We start from the raw sequence: 14,552 nt of genomic DNA on the forward strand, positions 1-14,552 counted from the left end.
CTCCTGGGATTCTTAGCAACTGGTATTCCAGGGGTGGGGAACTTTCGGCCTTTCAGATGTTTGTTGTTGTTATGTGCCTTCAAGTCGAGTATGACTTATGGCGGCCCTATGAATCAGTGACCTCCAAGAGCATCTGTCATGAACCACCCTGTTCAGATCTTGTAATTTCAGGTCTGTAGCTTCCTTTGTGGAATCAATCCATCTCTTGTTCGACCTTCCTCTTTTTCTACTCTCTGCTGTTTTCCCCAGCATTATGGTCTTTTCTAGTGAATCATGTCTTCTCATGATGTGTCCAAAGTATGATAACCTCCGTTTCATCATTTTAGCTTCTAGTGATAGTTCTGGTTTTATTTGTTCTAACTCCCAATTATTTGTCTTTTTTGCAGTCCATGGTATGCACAAAGCTCCCCTCCAACACCACATTTCAAATGAGTTGATTTTTCTCTTATCTGCTTTTTTCACTGTCCAGCTTTCACATCCATACATAGAGATCGGGAATACCATGGTCTGTATGATACTCTGTTCATAGGGTTTTCGTGGTAAGAGGTATTCAGAGGTGGTTTACCATTGCCTTCCTCTGAGTTTGGATGCATCTTAGTCTGGCGTCTCATCTTTGACCATTCTGCCTTGGGTGCTCCTGCTAGGAGTCTAGCCTCTTGGTCTAGACTCCTGAGGCATTGCTCTCAGCTTCTTCGACACTCTCAAACCCCTCATCACGTTAAGGTGTGCATCCTAGAGGGGGATTTTCAGATATTGCTGAACTACAACTCCCATCATTCCTGGCCATTGACCGTACTTGCTAGGGCTGATGGGTGTTGTAGTTCAGTAACATCCAGAGGGCCAAAGGCACCCCTTGCCTGCAGAGGCTCGTGCCTCTGACTACGGAGCATGGTGGCTAGTAGCCGTGGGTAGCCTTATCCTCCACGAATTTGTCTCACCCTCTCTTAAAGCCATCCAAGTTGGCGGCCATCGCTGCCTCCTGTGGGAGCGACTTGCTTGGTTACCGACGCGCGCTCTGTGAAGAAGTCCTTCCTTTTCCCTGCCCTGAGTTCTAGGGTTACGCGAGAGGGAGAAAGCCTTGTTCTGAGCGGCAGAGGAGCAGGCCAGGGCCGGTCCCTTCTTGGGCAGTTGGCAACCTTAACATCTGACCACCGCCAGGGGGCCGAGGGCGGCCAGGAGGGGAGAGGGAAGAAAGCCCCGCAACGTGTCGAGGAAGGCGCGGCCATGGGACGGGACAACATTCTTGGCGGGAAGGCAGCGGAGAGGAAAGCCCAGCCCTCCGTGGGCGGCTCTAGCTCAGCCTTCCCAGAGGCCGCCTGGGCCGAGCGGCCACGCCCGGAGGGTGGAAAGGCAGCCCGCCTGGCCTGGCCTCGCCTCAGTCGGTTCCCTCTTCGCCATCGGAGCGGCTTCCCCTCTGCGCCATGGTGTGCTGCGAGCACCTGTGCGTCCTGACCATGTTGTGCGCCGCGGGCTTCGTGCTCGTCCAGCTCATCCGGTGGCTCCGCGCCGACGGCGACCTCGCTGTCCTGTGGGCGGAATGGCGCGGCAAGAAGCCTGGTAAGCGGCGGGTCGCGCGCCCCCACAGCGCCCGCCCCTCGCCTTCTCCGCCTGCGAACTTTCCTTCCTCTCTCTGCTTGGGACGTGGCAGAGCTCCCCCCCCCCCGTAGCGTAGTGGCAACTTCAGAAGTGCGGGGTCTCTTCGTGATAGTCACCGCCACGCACACCCCTTACTTTGCAGCTGGGTTGAGAATAAGAGCCTTGTTAATGCCTTCACCCACGTGGACAGAAATCCCCAGGAGCCAGTCAGCGTGAACGGGGAGAGTTAGCTGCTGAGAAGAGTCTTCTCAGTGGCTGACTCACACCTCCTCTCATTCTGAGCAGGAAGGAACAGGGAAGCATGCTAGGGGACTCTTCGCAGTTGCAAACACACTCCCCTTTCATGCTGATTGGCTTGTAGGATGTTGAAGGTATTGGGACCCTGCTCCTAAAAAAATAAGGTGTCTAAAAAAAACCCAGACCCTGGATGACTACACCCCTGCCCCCCAACAGGAAACAGGAAAATAGGCAGCTGCCTTATTCTGTTCAACCATTTGTCCCCTTACCTCAGTATTGTCTACACTGACAGGCAGCAGCTGTCCAAGACTTCAGGCAGGGGACATTCCCAGCCCTACCTGGAGATGCTAAGATTTGAACCTGGGACCTCCTGCAGACAAAGCAGACACTCTGGCCTTGAGCTACAGCACTTTTATTAAAATAATAGTAGGGTTCTAGTCCTTGTGATTCTGAAGAAATGGCTGATTTAAATAGGAAGCTCCTTTATACAGAATCAGACTCTTGGTCTCTCTAGCTCAGTACTGTCTACACTGACTGGCAGCAGCTCTCCAGGGTTTCAGACAGCGGGTATTCTCAGCACTAACTGGAGATGCTGGGGATTGAACCTGGCGCCTTCTGCATGCAGAGCAGATGTTCTACCAGTGACCTAGAGCTCTTCCCCTTCCAAGGCAGTGCAGCCCGACATTTCTTTATGTGGAAGGAAGTGTGTGTGTGTGTCTGTGTGTGTGTGTGTGTGTGTGTGTGTGGGGCAAAGGCATGCCAAGTAGCCTTGTTCCCCTGTAACTGATAAACTGAATGGGCAGGGGAGTCAGTGGGGCAAAATGGGGGTGACCTGCCACTAGGGATGGAAAGATCTATCATTTTTGGTTCTCTTAGTTTCTCTCTTTTTCTATCTTAAATTCAGTTCTCAGCAATTTTAGTTTCATTTTTTTAATCCTCATGAAAATTCTCCAGCATTTTATTGTGAATTTCTCCTAAAAAGCACATTTTTGTAGGCAGTTTTCACTAATATATGCATTTTTGCAAGCCGTTTGTCCTAATATACTGCATTTTTGCATCTTACTTTTACTCATATATTCATTTTTATACACATTTCCCTCTAACATATGCATCTTTGTAAACATTGTTTGGTTGGCAACCTGCACTGCAAAATTTGATAAGTGCAAATTTTGAAGGATGGCTGCGTCTCGGTTCTTGTATTGTTTCAGAAAGTGTGGATTTGATACATCCTGCTTGAGATGCAAACTGAATCAAAATTCTCTCCCACCCCTACCTGCCACTTTCAAACTTACAGCAACTAAGTACAATAATACCTCAGTTAACAACATAGGTGCATTCCTGGACATTACTTTTTTAACAGAAACTTTGTTACCAGAGGTAGGAATAACATGGAAAGATCAGGGATAGGTTTCTACACCCGCTCATAGATGGTTGGGGCAGCTTCAACAGGGGCTTTGAAAGGTGCCTCCTCCTTCTCCTTTGAATCATATTGGAGCCTTCTCTCCTCAGCCCTGGGAAAAAACAAACCCTCACTTTAATGGAAAGCAAACACACAGGCTTGTCAGTTTCACCCTAGCAAAGCAAAGGCACAGGCTTGTCAGTTTATTGATAGCAAAGGAAAGACACAAGCTTGTCAGTTTCCCCTTAAAGCAAAGGCACATGTCTGTCAGTTTATCCCTACCAAAGCCAAGCTTGTCAGTTTCACCTTTTCACCTCAAGGAGGCGGTAATAAAGCCCATTCTGAAAAAGTCCTCCTTGGATCCCCAAGATTTAACCAACTTTCGCCCAGTTTCTAATCTTCCATTCTTGGGCAAGGTCATCGAGCGAGTGGTGGCCGAACAGTTAAAGACACACTTGGATGAAGCAGATTATCTGGATCCATTCCAGTCTGGCTTCAGGACTGGTCATGGAACTGAAACAGCTTTGGTCGCTATGGTGGATGATTTAAGGAGGGCGTTGGATAAAGGAGAACATGCATTCCTCGTCCTCCTGGATCTCTCAGCGGCTTTCGATACCGTCGACCATGGTATCCTTTTAGATCGTCTGGAGAGAATGGGAATAGGGGGCACTGTTCTACAGTGGTTCCGTTCCTATCTCTCAGACAGACATCAACGGGTGGCATTGGGGGATAAGGTCTCAGACCCTTGGCCTCTCAATTGTGGTGTGCCACAGGGTTCTATCCTTGCCCCCATGCTATTCAACATCTATGTAAAACCGCTGGGAGCCATCATCAGGAGATTTGGGCTGCGGTGCCACCAATATGCGGATGACACCCAGCTCTATCTCTCGTTTAAGTCCTCACCAGAGTTGGCTGTGGAGACCATTTCCAAGTGCCTGGAGTCAGTAAGTGAATGGATGGGAGGAAATAGGCTGAAGCTAAACCCTGACAAGACTGAGGTACTGCTCATGGGAGACAGGAAAAGATTAGGAGCTTTAGACCTGGTGCTCAATGGGGTAAAACTGCCCCTGAAGGACCAGGTCTGCAGCCTCAGGGTCATCCTTGATTCCCAGCTGTCCATGGAGGCTCAGGTTTTGGCAGTGAGCCGGGCAGCTTGGTTTTAATTACATCTAATACAGAGGCTGCGACCCTATCTGCCTGTCCATCTTCTCCCACGGGTAGTACATGCCCTGGTCTCCTCTCGCTTAGACTACTGTAATGCGCTCTACGTTGGGATACCCTTGGAAACGGTCCGGAAACTGCAGCTGGTACAGAATGCGGCGGCACGTTTGATTACAAACAGCCATCGCCGCGATCACATCACTCCGGTGTTACAAGATCTACACTGGTTACCAGTTGTTTACCGGGCCCAATTCAAGGTGTTGGTACTAACCTTTAAAGCCCTATACGGTCTCGGCCCAGCTTATCTGAAGGAACGCCTCCACCATCAACAAATATGCTGCCTGACTAGATCAGCCACTCAAGACCTTCTCTCGGTTCCACCAGTCAAAACAGCTAGACTGGTGCGGACCAGAGAGAGGGCATTTTCAATCGTGGCCCCCACCCTCTGGAACTCTCTCCCTTATGATCTTCGCCATGCCCCCTCCCTGCCAAGTTTTTGCCAAGCCTTGAAAACCTGGCTATTCAGGCAGGCCTACAAGATCCCTGGGGTAGCCTAATTTTATTGGTTTTAGCTATGGGTGGGTTCGGTTTTGTTTTATATTGTAGTTCTTGGGTTTTTATGTAGTTTGTATGTTGTATTTTACTTGATCTTGTACACCGCCTAGAGTGGCCGCTTGTGCGGCCAGATAGGCGGCCTAGAAATAAAATTTATTATTATTATTAAAAAGCCTTCCTGAAAAGGAGCTTCCTTCCTGGAGCATTCCTTAACTGAGGTATTACTGTACAGCTTTATAGCAGGGCATTGAGTAGTGGGAGGTCCTGTTGGATTTTAGATGAAGATCCTGGTGGAGAGTGTTGCTGTTAGATCAAGCCCTCTTATAGCAGCCTTTGCTAACCTGGTGGCCGCTAGCTGTTTTGGACAACTCCCATCAGCCCCAGCCTATGCTGTCTGGGGCTGTTGAGAGTTGGAGGTTACATCCACACCATCTATTTAAAGCACCTGACTACCCTCACAGAATCCTGGAAAGTGTAGTTTATCCCTCACACAGCTACAATTCCCAGCACCCTTAAACTACAATTCCCAGGAGTCTTTTGGAGAAGCCATGTGCTCTAAATATAGGGCATGGATGTGACAGAACAGCTGGAAGGCATCAGGTTGCCCTGCAGACTTATTCAGTGCATGGCTTCCTCAGGAATAGGCTACATCTAGGGTTGCCAGGTTCAGGGCCTGAGACTGATCCTGTATCTTTAGGAGAAGAGAAGGTCAGCCAAGTGCAAGTGTTCTTCCAGCACTGTAATGGGAAAAACCACAAGGTGGAATTCTCCCTTCCCCCTGCACAACTTTTAAAGATACAGAAGACCTCTTGGAGGCCAGGCTTGGTAACTGTATCTATAAAAGTTATGCAGGGAGAACGGAGAATTCCACTTTGTGGCTTTTCCCATTACAGTGTTGCAAGAACACCTGCACTTGGCTGACTTTCTCTTCTAAAGATACAAGATCAGCTTGAACCTGGCAACCCTAGCTACATCAGTGGGACAAAATGGGTGTAACCTTACACCTAGAAACTGACTGCTATTAATGGCTATGATGAAGCCAGTGTGGTATGGTGGTTAGAGTGCTAAATCTTTGGACGTCAGGGTTTGAATCCCTGCTGAGCCATGAACCTCACTGGACAACCTTGGGCCAGCCACCATGCCCCAGGCTAACCCACCACACAAGGTTGTTGTGAGGATAAAATGGGGAGGGGGAAAGCCATGTTTGTACACCACCCAGAGCCTCTTTAAGAAAAGGTGGACTGTACATGTAAGACATATTTGTCCCTGAGGAGAAAGTGTTTTTTTTAAAAAGGCAAACAAAAACCCGAGTGCCACCAATTGGCCTCCCCCTCCCCCACCGACTGCTTTTGTTGATTTAAGAAAATGTAGGCACCCTGACAACTTGTCAGGCTTGGCCTGAGGTTTATTTCTTTATTTATTATTTAATTTGTATCCTGCCCTTCCTCCCAGCAGGAGCTCAGGGTGGCCAACAAAGTGCTAAAACACTTTAAAACATCATAAAAACAGATCTTAAATTACATTAAAACAAAACAGCATTAAAAACATTTAAAAAAACTTTAAAAAAGAGTTAAAAACATTATTAAAAAACATATTAAGCAATTCTAACACAGACACAGAGTGGGATAGGTCTCAACCTAAAAGGCTTGTTGAAAGAGGAAAGTCTTCAAAAGGCACCGAAAAGATAGCAGAGATGGCGCAAATGCTGCAAATGTTCTACGCAAGGCCTATGTACCGTAACTTCTTGACTGTGCAGCACCCAGCAACAGATGAAAGCATTAGTGATACAATGCAGCCACAGAGTTGGGAAGGGTTTGGTTTCATAGCGGTGGATCAAGTAGTGGCAAGGCATTTTTAAAGCAGTAATTGTATGTCCAAATCAATGCCTGGTCCTAGATTTTGGACACCCAGTGGACACAAATGGACACATACAATTTAGTCAATGAACCAAGAAGACAAATTCAGAATGGAAGCCACTGAGACACTGACTAGAGGTATGAAATTATAACAACGTTGAACAGAAATAGTAGAACATAGGGGCAAACGACACAGTAGTTCTTGGGGTGCTTACAAACCCTCAGTCTTTCTGAACAATGTCATAGCAAAATCTCTCTCCCTGTACACTGTGATGTCTAGTTCTCTGTATTTTCATTCTTTTTTTCATAAGAATTCTGCCTACAGCAGAACGTGGATTATAAGCAACAACTGTTAATTTTAATTTGTGTTTTAATCCATGTGTTTACTGGTGGATGGGCAGGTTAGTAAGAATTTTGCTAGGCTAGTAACTTGCATAAATGCATTTGCAAGGCTGCATTCACTTCCTGGTTTTTTTTTAGTTTGAAACACTTTCACTACAATCCAAATGTCAGGGCTTGTGCATGGTACAGAGGCTTCCACATGCAAGCCATCTGAATAGGAAAAAAAAGATACCCAGTAACAATTCCTTTAAAAATGCCCTGAGTAGTGGAATATTCCTGTTGGGTTTCAGCCCACCATTAGGTGAGGGTACTGGTAAAATATAGATCTGTGAAATCAAGCCCTCCCAGGGCCTGATTCAGAATTAAGCGCCACTATCTTAAATGGGTGGTTGTGTCTGATGTGCAACTTGGTTTTAACCCTTCTGCAGCAGACTGGCTACTTCTACCATGTACTGCAGGGACAGAGAACTTGGTGCCTTCCAAATGTTGCTGGACTCCAAATCCCATCAGCCCCAGCCAGCATAACCAACAGGCAGGGATGATGGGAGCTGTAGTCCAGCAACATCTGCAAGGCCTCAGATGTTCCCCTCCGCTGATGTAGTTTGTTCACTGAATTCATTAACATGGACTTAAAAATACACACTCTAGCACTGAAAGAGAAACATCTACAATTCAGCAGAGGAATAACTCTGAACAATTACACACACACACCCATGCCTGGACTTTCATTTACCATTATGGCTGAAATCTCTCCCAAACGGAAATCTGCATTCCAGTGCTGGAAAAAAATTGCATGGAGAGAGATCACATTTTTATTAATCTTTAATTATCTTGGTTGTATGTGCATTAAGGGATAACCCATTCATTTCCTCAAGAATTAAGCATTATATCACCACTCTGTGTGTTTAAAGATCCTGATGAACAGCTCAATCCTAATCACACCTACTACTCAGAAGTCAGTTGCACTGAATTCAGTGGGGGTTAGGATTGCTGCCCGAGGGGAGGAATCTGAAAACGAAAAGGGATTGTTAAGAGCGAGCTCTAAAGCATATGCCAGAAGCTTTGCAAACATCTGTCAATGATAAATGTTTGCATTTTTTTTGGCAGCAGCTTATGCGCTTGAAAGTTCCACTAGAGCCTTGCACAATTTATAACCTACCAAACTGAATGCAACTCAACAACTGCATTTTGCCAGGAAGGAGCATTGCTGAGCACTTAACAGACTCTGACAGATGCCCATGTGACGCCAATTTGCATGCACATTTCAGCTGATGTTCAGAGGGGGAAAACTAACTCTGGCTGTTAGACCTTACTCTGAATTATAGTGTGCTGATAGGATTTTCTGGAGCCCAGTACAAAAGAGAGAGCACTGCTGGATCAGGTCAAAGACCATCTAATCTAGCATTCTGTTCACACAGAAAGTTCTCCATTCCTGTGCAAAGGGAAAAGGTGGAGTGGTGGTTCTTGCCTATTTCACCTACAGCTCTCCCACCACTCTGTTTTGCACAGTCCCCTAATTCTCTGGAGCTGATGTGGGTTAGGGTGTCGGGGGGGCGGAGCTGTAGGTGGAGATGAAAATCAGCAAAAATCCCTTTCCCTTCTCTTTCATTAGTGGAGGCCTCTCCACTGGATCAGAAGCCTTTCCATGTCCAGTGAAATGCTCCTAAGAAACTAATTCACAGGGGATAATGGAAACATCCTTCCTTTGTGGTTTGTTCTCGGTATCTGCTACTCAGATATATTCCTTCTGTTCATGGGGGCTCCATTTTTGCTCTAGTAACTCATAGCCATCAATGTCCTCTCTCCTTAATTCGTCTAATCTAGCCTTCCCTAATCTTTTGCCCTCCAGATGTTTTGGACTATGTTCTTATCTGTGCTGAACCAGACACATTAACTGAAGAAGCAGCCTCTTTATGTGATGCAATGTTCCGACCAAGTGGCTGTTGGCATCTTTGTTCTTGATAAGGCATTAGTAAAATGCCTCTCTTTCTGCCTGGTGGTCGGATTGAATATTGCAAGGAGCCTTGGATTCTCTTGTGGGGTCAGCACTAAAGAGGGCTGGGCCACCTAATGTCAAGGCTAGATGGGGCCCTTGCCACCACACTGTCTCTGATTGCAACAATGCTACAACTCTCAGATCTGCACCACAGGTTTATATTGGTAGTATACCACTTCAGCTCTCATGGTTTCCACCAGAGGATCCAGGGAATTGCAGCATGCTGAAAATTCACCCAGAGAGCCCTAGTAGGCCACATCTAAAGCATCTCGCAATAAATATCAAAAATATGTCAAACTTTGCCAGCCCCCAGATGTTTTGGACTACAAGTCCCATGGGCCTCAGTTACCATGGTTGTGCTGATGGGAGTTGTAGTCCAAAATATCTGGAAGGCACCAGGTTGGCAAAGCCTGAAATACACTATAAACAAAACACATGAGATGAATTCAAATAATAATAATTACATTATTATTCCATTTATATCCCACCTTTCCTCCAAGGAACTGAAGGTGGTGTACACGCTTCTCTCTGTTTTATTCTCACAGCAACCCTGTGAGGTAGGTTAGGCTGAGAGATAGTGACTGGCCCAAGGTCACCCAGTGGGCTTCTTGCCCGATGAGGATTTAAACCCTGGTCTTCCAGAACCTGGTCCAACACTCTAACCACTACATGACACTGGCAATAAGAGGATAATAACTCATATTCAATATTGCACTGTAATACTACAATCAAATACAAAAGCAAAGTCACTGAAAAGTGAAAACAAACAGAAAAAAGGTGGAGTGGTGGTTCTTGCCTATTTCACCTACAGCTCTCCCACCACTCTGTTTTGCACAGTCCCCTAATTCTCTGGAGCTGATGTGGGTTAGGGTGTCGGGGGGGCGGAGCTGTAGGTGGAGATGAAAATCAGCAAAAATCCCTTTCCCTTCTCTTTCATTAGTGGAGGCCTCTCCACTGGATCAGGAGCCTTTCCATGTCTTTCCATTCTGGCCTTGCAACACTCTAAGGGCCATAGCAGCCCAGTTTAAATGGGGGTAGAGTCTTATCATTAGGCTAGATCAGAGCTGAAGAACTTGTGGCCGTCAAGATGTACCTGGACTACATCTCCCATTGTCTCTGATTATTAGCCATGCTGGCTGGGGCTGATGGGAGCTTGGGTCCTTGAGTATCTAGAGACTACAAGTTCCCCTCTCTTGAGCTGAATTGGTTTGTAAGAGCGTAAGAACAGCCTGGATCAGGCCAATGGCCCATCTAGTCCAACATCCTGTGCTTAAGGTGTAAGGGTAGCCCCACATAGAACATATTGCAGTAGAGTAGGGCCCCGCTAATACAGCTCAGATGGTGGATGCTTACCCTGTTCTGGATGGGGTTACACTCCCCCTGAAAGAACAGGTACATAGTTTGGGGGTTCTTCTCAACTCTTCCTTGTCTCTCGAGGCCCAAGTGGCCTCGGTGGCACGGAATGCGTTTTACCATCTTCGTCTGGTAGCCCAACTACGCCCCTATCTGGACAGGGACGACCTCGCCTCCGTTGTCCACGCTCTGGTAACTTCAAGATTGGATTACTGTAATGCGCTCTACGTAGGGCTGCCCTTGAAGACAGTTCGGAAGCTTCAGCTGGTGCAGAACGCAGCTGCCAGATTATTGACGAGGACCAGTCGGTCTTCGCATATAACACCTGTCCTGGCGCGTCTGCACTGGCTTCCTATTTGCTTCCGGGCGAGATTCAAGGTGCTGGTTTTGACCTATAAAGCCTTACACGGCGTGGGACCTCAGTACCTTGTGGAACGCCTCTCTCGCTATGAACCTACCCGTTCACTTCGTTCAGAATCTAAGGCCCTCCTCCGGGTACCAACCCATCGGGAAGCCCGGAGGGTGGTTACGAGATCTAGGGCCTTTTCTGTGGTGGCCCCTGAGTTGTGGAACAGCCTCCCCGAAGAGGTACGCCTGGCGCCTACACTTCCATCTTTTCGGCGCCAGGTAAAGACCTTTTTATGCTCCCAGGCATTTTAATCTTCTTAACTTTTTAAATCTTTTAATCTGTATTTTAATTTTTGTAGTATTTATTTTGTTTTTGCTGTGCTTTTCGTTGTTTGTTTGTATATGTTTTTGTATTTTTATTATGATATATTGTATTTTATTTTGTTTGTTCACCGCCCTGAGAGCTATTTCGCTAAGGGCGGTATATAAATTGAAATAATAAATAAATAAATAAATAAATAAATAGGGACCAGACCCCCGCTGTAAAGCAGAAATCGCCGTAAAGCAGAACCCCATAGACTATAATGGGCTGCGCCGTGCGAAAATGACGCAAAAGCGTCGCAAAACGTCGCAAAACGGCAAAATTGGCTTTAAAACAGGGATTTCCCGATTGAAAGCCGCCGCATCAGCGGAACGCTGTAAAGCAGGGCCCTACTGTAATCGTGGTTACCAGTGCATGAATCATGGTAGCCAGGCTATCCCTGACCATGAATGGCTGTAGGAATGGTTAGGCTTGCGCTGTAAATGTTAAATAAATAAAACCAGGAATCAAGGTGCTCTTGTGGAATAGTAGTAGCTGTTCACCTACTCCATTCTGTGTCTAACAGGCACCCTGGTGTTTCATTTAAGTTTAGTTGGGAAACTCTTCTCTGAGTGAACCAGATGCAAGATCAATCACCAGATTTAATCAGTAACCTTTCAAATAGGTGGGAAGAAAGCTTTAGCATATGAAATTGCCTCCTTTGTTGTTTAGGCCAGCTCTCCCCAACCTGGTCCCCTAGATATTTTAGACCATAGATTATTCTACCATCCCTGACCTTTGGCCACACTGGCTAGCTGGCTTCACTTTTAAGGGGATGAGGCAACTCCCTTACCAGGAAAGGTTGCAACATTTGGGGCTTTTTAGTTTAGAGAAAAGGCAAGGCAGAGGTGACATGGTAGAAGTGTGCCGAGTTATGCATGGCATGGAGAGAGTGGATAGAGAAAAGTTTTTCGCCGTCTCTCATAACACTAGAACTTGTGGACGTCCAATGAAGCTGAATGCTGGAAGCCTCGGGACAGACAAAAGAAAGGGCTTCTTCACTATGGAACTCTCTCCCAGAGGAGGCAGCGATGGCTGCCAGCTTGGATGGCTTTAAAAGAGAAGGAGACAAATTCATGGAGGAGAAGGCTAGCAATGGCCACTAACCCTGATGGATATGTTCCACCTCCACTGCTGGAGGCAATATGCTTCTGAATACCACAGAAACCGCAGGTGGGGAGAGGGCTCTTGCGCCCAGGTCCTGCTTCTGGGTTTTCCGTTGGGGCCTCTGGGTGGCCACTGTGAGAACAGGAGGCTGGACTAGATGGGCCACTGCCTGAGCCAGCTGCAGGTCTCTCCTGATGTCCTTGCCCACAAGACTCTGCATCTTCTTTCTCCTCTCCCAATCACACGGCCTAGTTTTACACCACACAAAGTCACCATGGGCGTGCACTATCCTGGACCAATCAAAGTTTGCATTTGTGCACTGTGGTATTAAATAACTAAATAAAAATAAATAAATAATAAAAAAAAAGATTTTTGTTTTCCCTTTAATCAGGGATGGGGAACTTGAGGCAGGTTGGGTTAAATATGCCCCCCCCAGCTTCTCTATCCAGGGGATCTCCTTACAGCACACCCCTCAGCAGCCTTGCTCCCTGACCTCAAGTATTTTTGCCTTTGCCCTTGAACTCTGGCAGTGCCTTTTGCTTACATATTTGCATGGCTGGAATGTAGCCTCCATCGCCCTGCCCATTTTTGCCTCAAGGCCTGCTCACCCACCGCAGGGACGTGGCCCCTGGAATGTTCCCCACAAGGAACCACGGCCCCCAGGCTGAGAAAAGGTTTCCATCCCTGCTTTTAATCATGGATGGAAGAGGCTAAAACGTGAATCAGATGCAGTTTGGGAATTGGAGCAACCAGCCGTCTTTCTCGCTGTTCCTTTTTTGAAGTTGCAGCCATGGTTAAGTAAACAGCTCTCTGTGTGTCATGTAAATAGCTGAATTATCAGTAATAACAGTTGCTAAACTTGTACAAAATGTGGACTCCTTTTTCCAAAGCTTTTTTGACGTAAGGCAAGAACATGCTGTGCCGGACTTAATGCACCAGTACTTGCCACAGCTGGCACCCTGCATGTGACCATTAGGACCCATGACCTAAGAGCTCTTCATGCCAGCTGAGCCTTCCCCAACCTGGTTCTCTGCGGCTCCTTTACATGACCATGCCCATCAGTCATCGCTGCTGGGCTGGCTGGGGCTGATGGGAGTTGTAGTCCAAAGCAGTTGGAGTGCACCAAGTTGGGGAAGGCTGTACTGGAAGACTAAGTTATTTGTGTTAGGAATACCTAGTCTGTGCTGACGTTTGGATCACAGACAGCCCATTTATTTAGTCTGACCAGTAGGAGCCGGCACCCGTTGGGATTGCTAGGGCAGAAGGCAGGAACCAACAGTAAGCAAAACCAGAACTAATGCTGGTTTTCTCTCCATCCTCTTCCCTGCTGAGTTCTACAAGGGGCAACATGGAGACTTTAGGAGGAGAAAGCTGGCGGCCAGGGCCACCCCCTGGACTGGATGTAAGCACAAAGGCAGGCAAGTGGGGGGCTGCCTGGGGGCAGACTGAGGTTGGTGGGGCGGTGCCCCATTCATGGTCCCTCCACTGTATACACACAAACAGTACATTTCTCCACTGGTGTAACAGGATTGTTGTGGTGCCAGATTCATTTCCCCTTAAGAAGGGAGGGCGTGTGCCCTGAAGCACTGCGATCCTCTAGAAAATCTAACATGCTAATCAAAGTAGCACAACGGCAAAAGTATGCGTGGGTAACCTGGCAGTGGGGAGAGTATTCCGTACATCCCCCTCAGCAGTTTGTAGCCGGGGGCCGTATTTCCAGCTGAGCAAGAGCTGAAGGGCCAGTAATTTTGGTTACAACAGCATTCCTGTTCGAAGCAAGAGGTGTTTTTTTTGCAGACCAGATTGATTTGAGATTTCAGCCTGCTTTGTGATATTTTGTGGTGTTATGTAATGATACCGTTGTAGGTTTTTTCATTATTATGTTCCGAATTGGTTTTATTATATTGTTTTGTTCTTGCTATGGAAGCCACTTTGAGGTCACCTGGTGATGACAAGCAGCATACGAATACACTAAATAAATAAACAAAATGTGGGTTAAAGGTTATTTAACCCTTTCTCTCCTTGTTTAAGCAGCAACAGGGGCTCAGCAGAGTCCTTTAGTTTAGGAGATGCTGCTGTTCCCTCCCAGGAGGAGGCATGATAGAAGTGTATAAAATTATGCATGGCATTGAGAAAGTGGATAGAGAAAAGTTCTTCTCCCTCTCTCATAATACTAGAACTTGTGGACATTCAAAGAAGCTGAATGTTGGAAGATTCAGGACAGACAAAAGGAAGTACTTC

General features: G+C 46.9%; 1 protein-coding gene across 1 annotated transcript in view; it reads left to right on the top strand.

Annotated features, from left to right (window-relative positions):
• The first annotated feature begins 1,305 nt into the window (after positions 1 to 1,305).
• The window catches only part of LOC133377773 (dehydrogenase/reductase SDR family member 7-like), a 40,572-nt gene continuing 27,325 nt past the window's right edge, over positions 1,306 to 14,552 (top strand). Inside the window, exon 1 of the mRNA XM_061612429.1 lies at positions 1,306 to 1,557. Within this exon, the coding sequence (XP_061468413.1) occupies positions 1,422 to 1,557 (136 nt within the window). The 5' untranslated portion in view covers positions 1,306 to 1,421. The remainder of the gene's footprint in view (positions 1,558 to 14,552) is intronic.

Source organism: Rhineura floridana, chromosome 2 (assembly GCF_030035675.1).
Source record: "Rhineura floridana isolate rRhiFlo1 chromosome 2, rRhiFlo1.hap2, whole genome shotgun sequence".
NCBI classification, from domain to species: domain Eukaryota; kingdom Metazoa; phylum Chordata; class Lepidosauria; order Squamata; family Rhineuridae; genus Rhineura; species Rhineura floridana.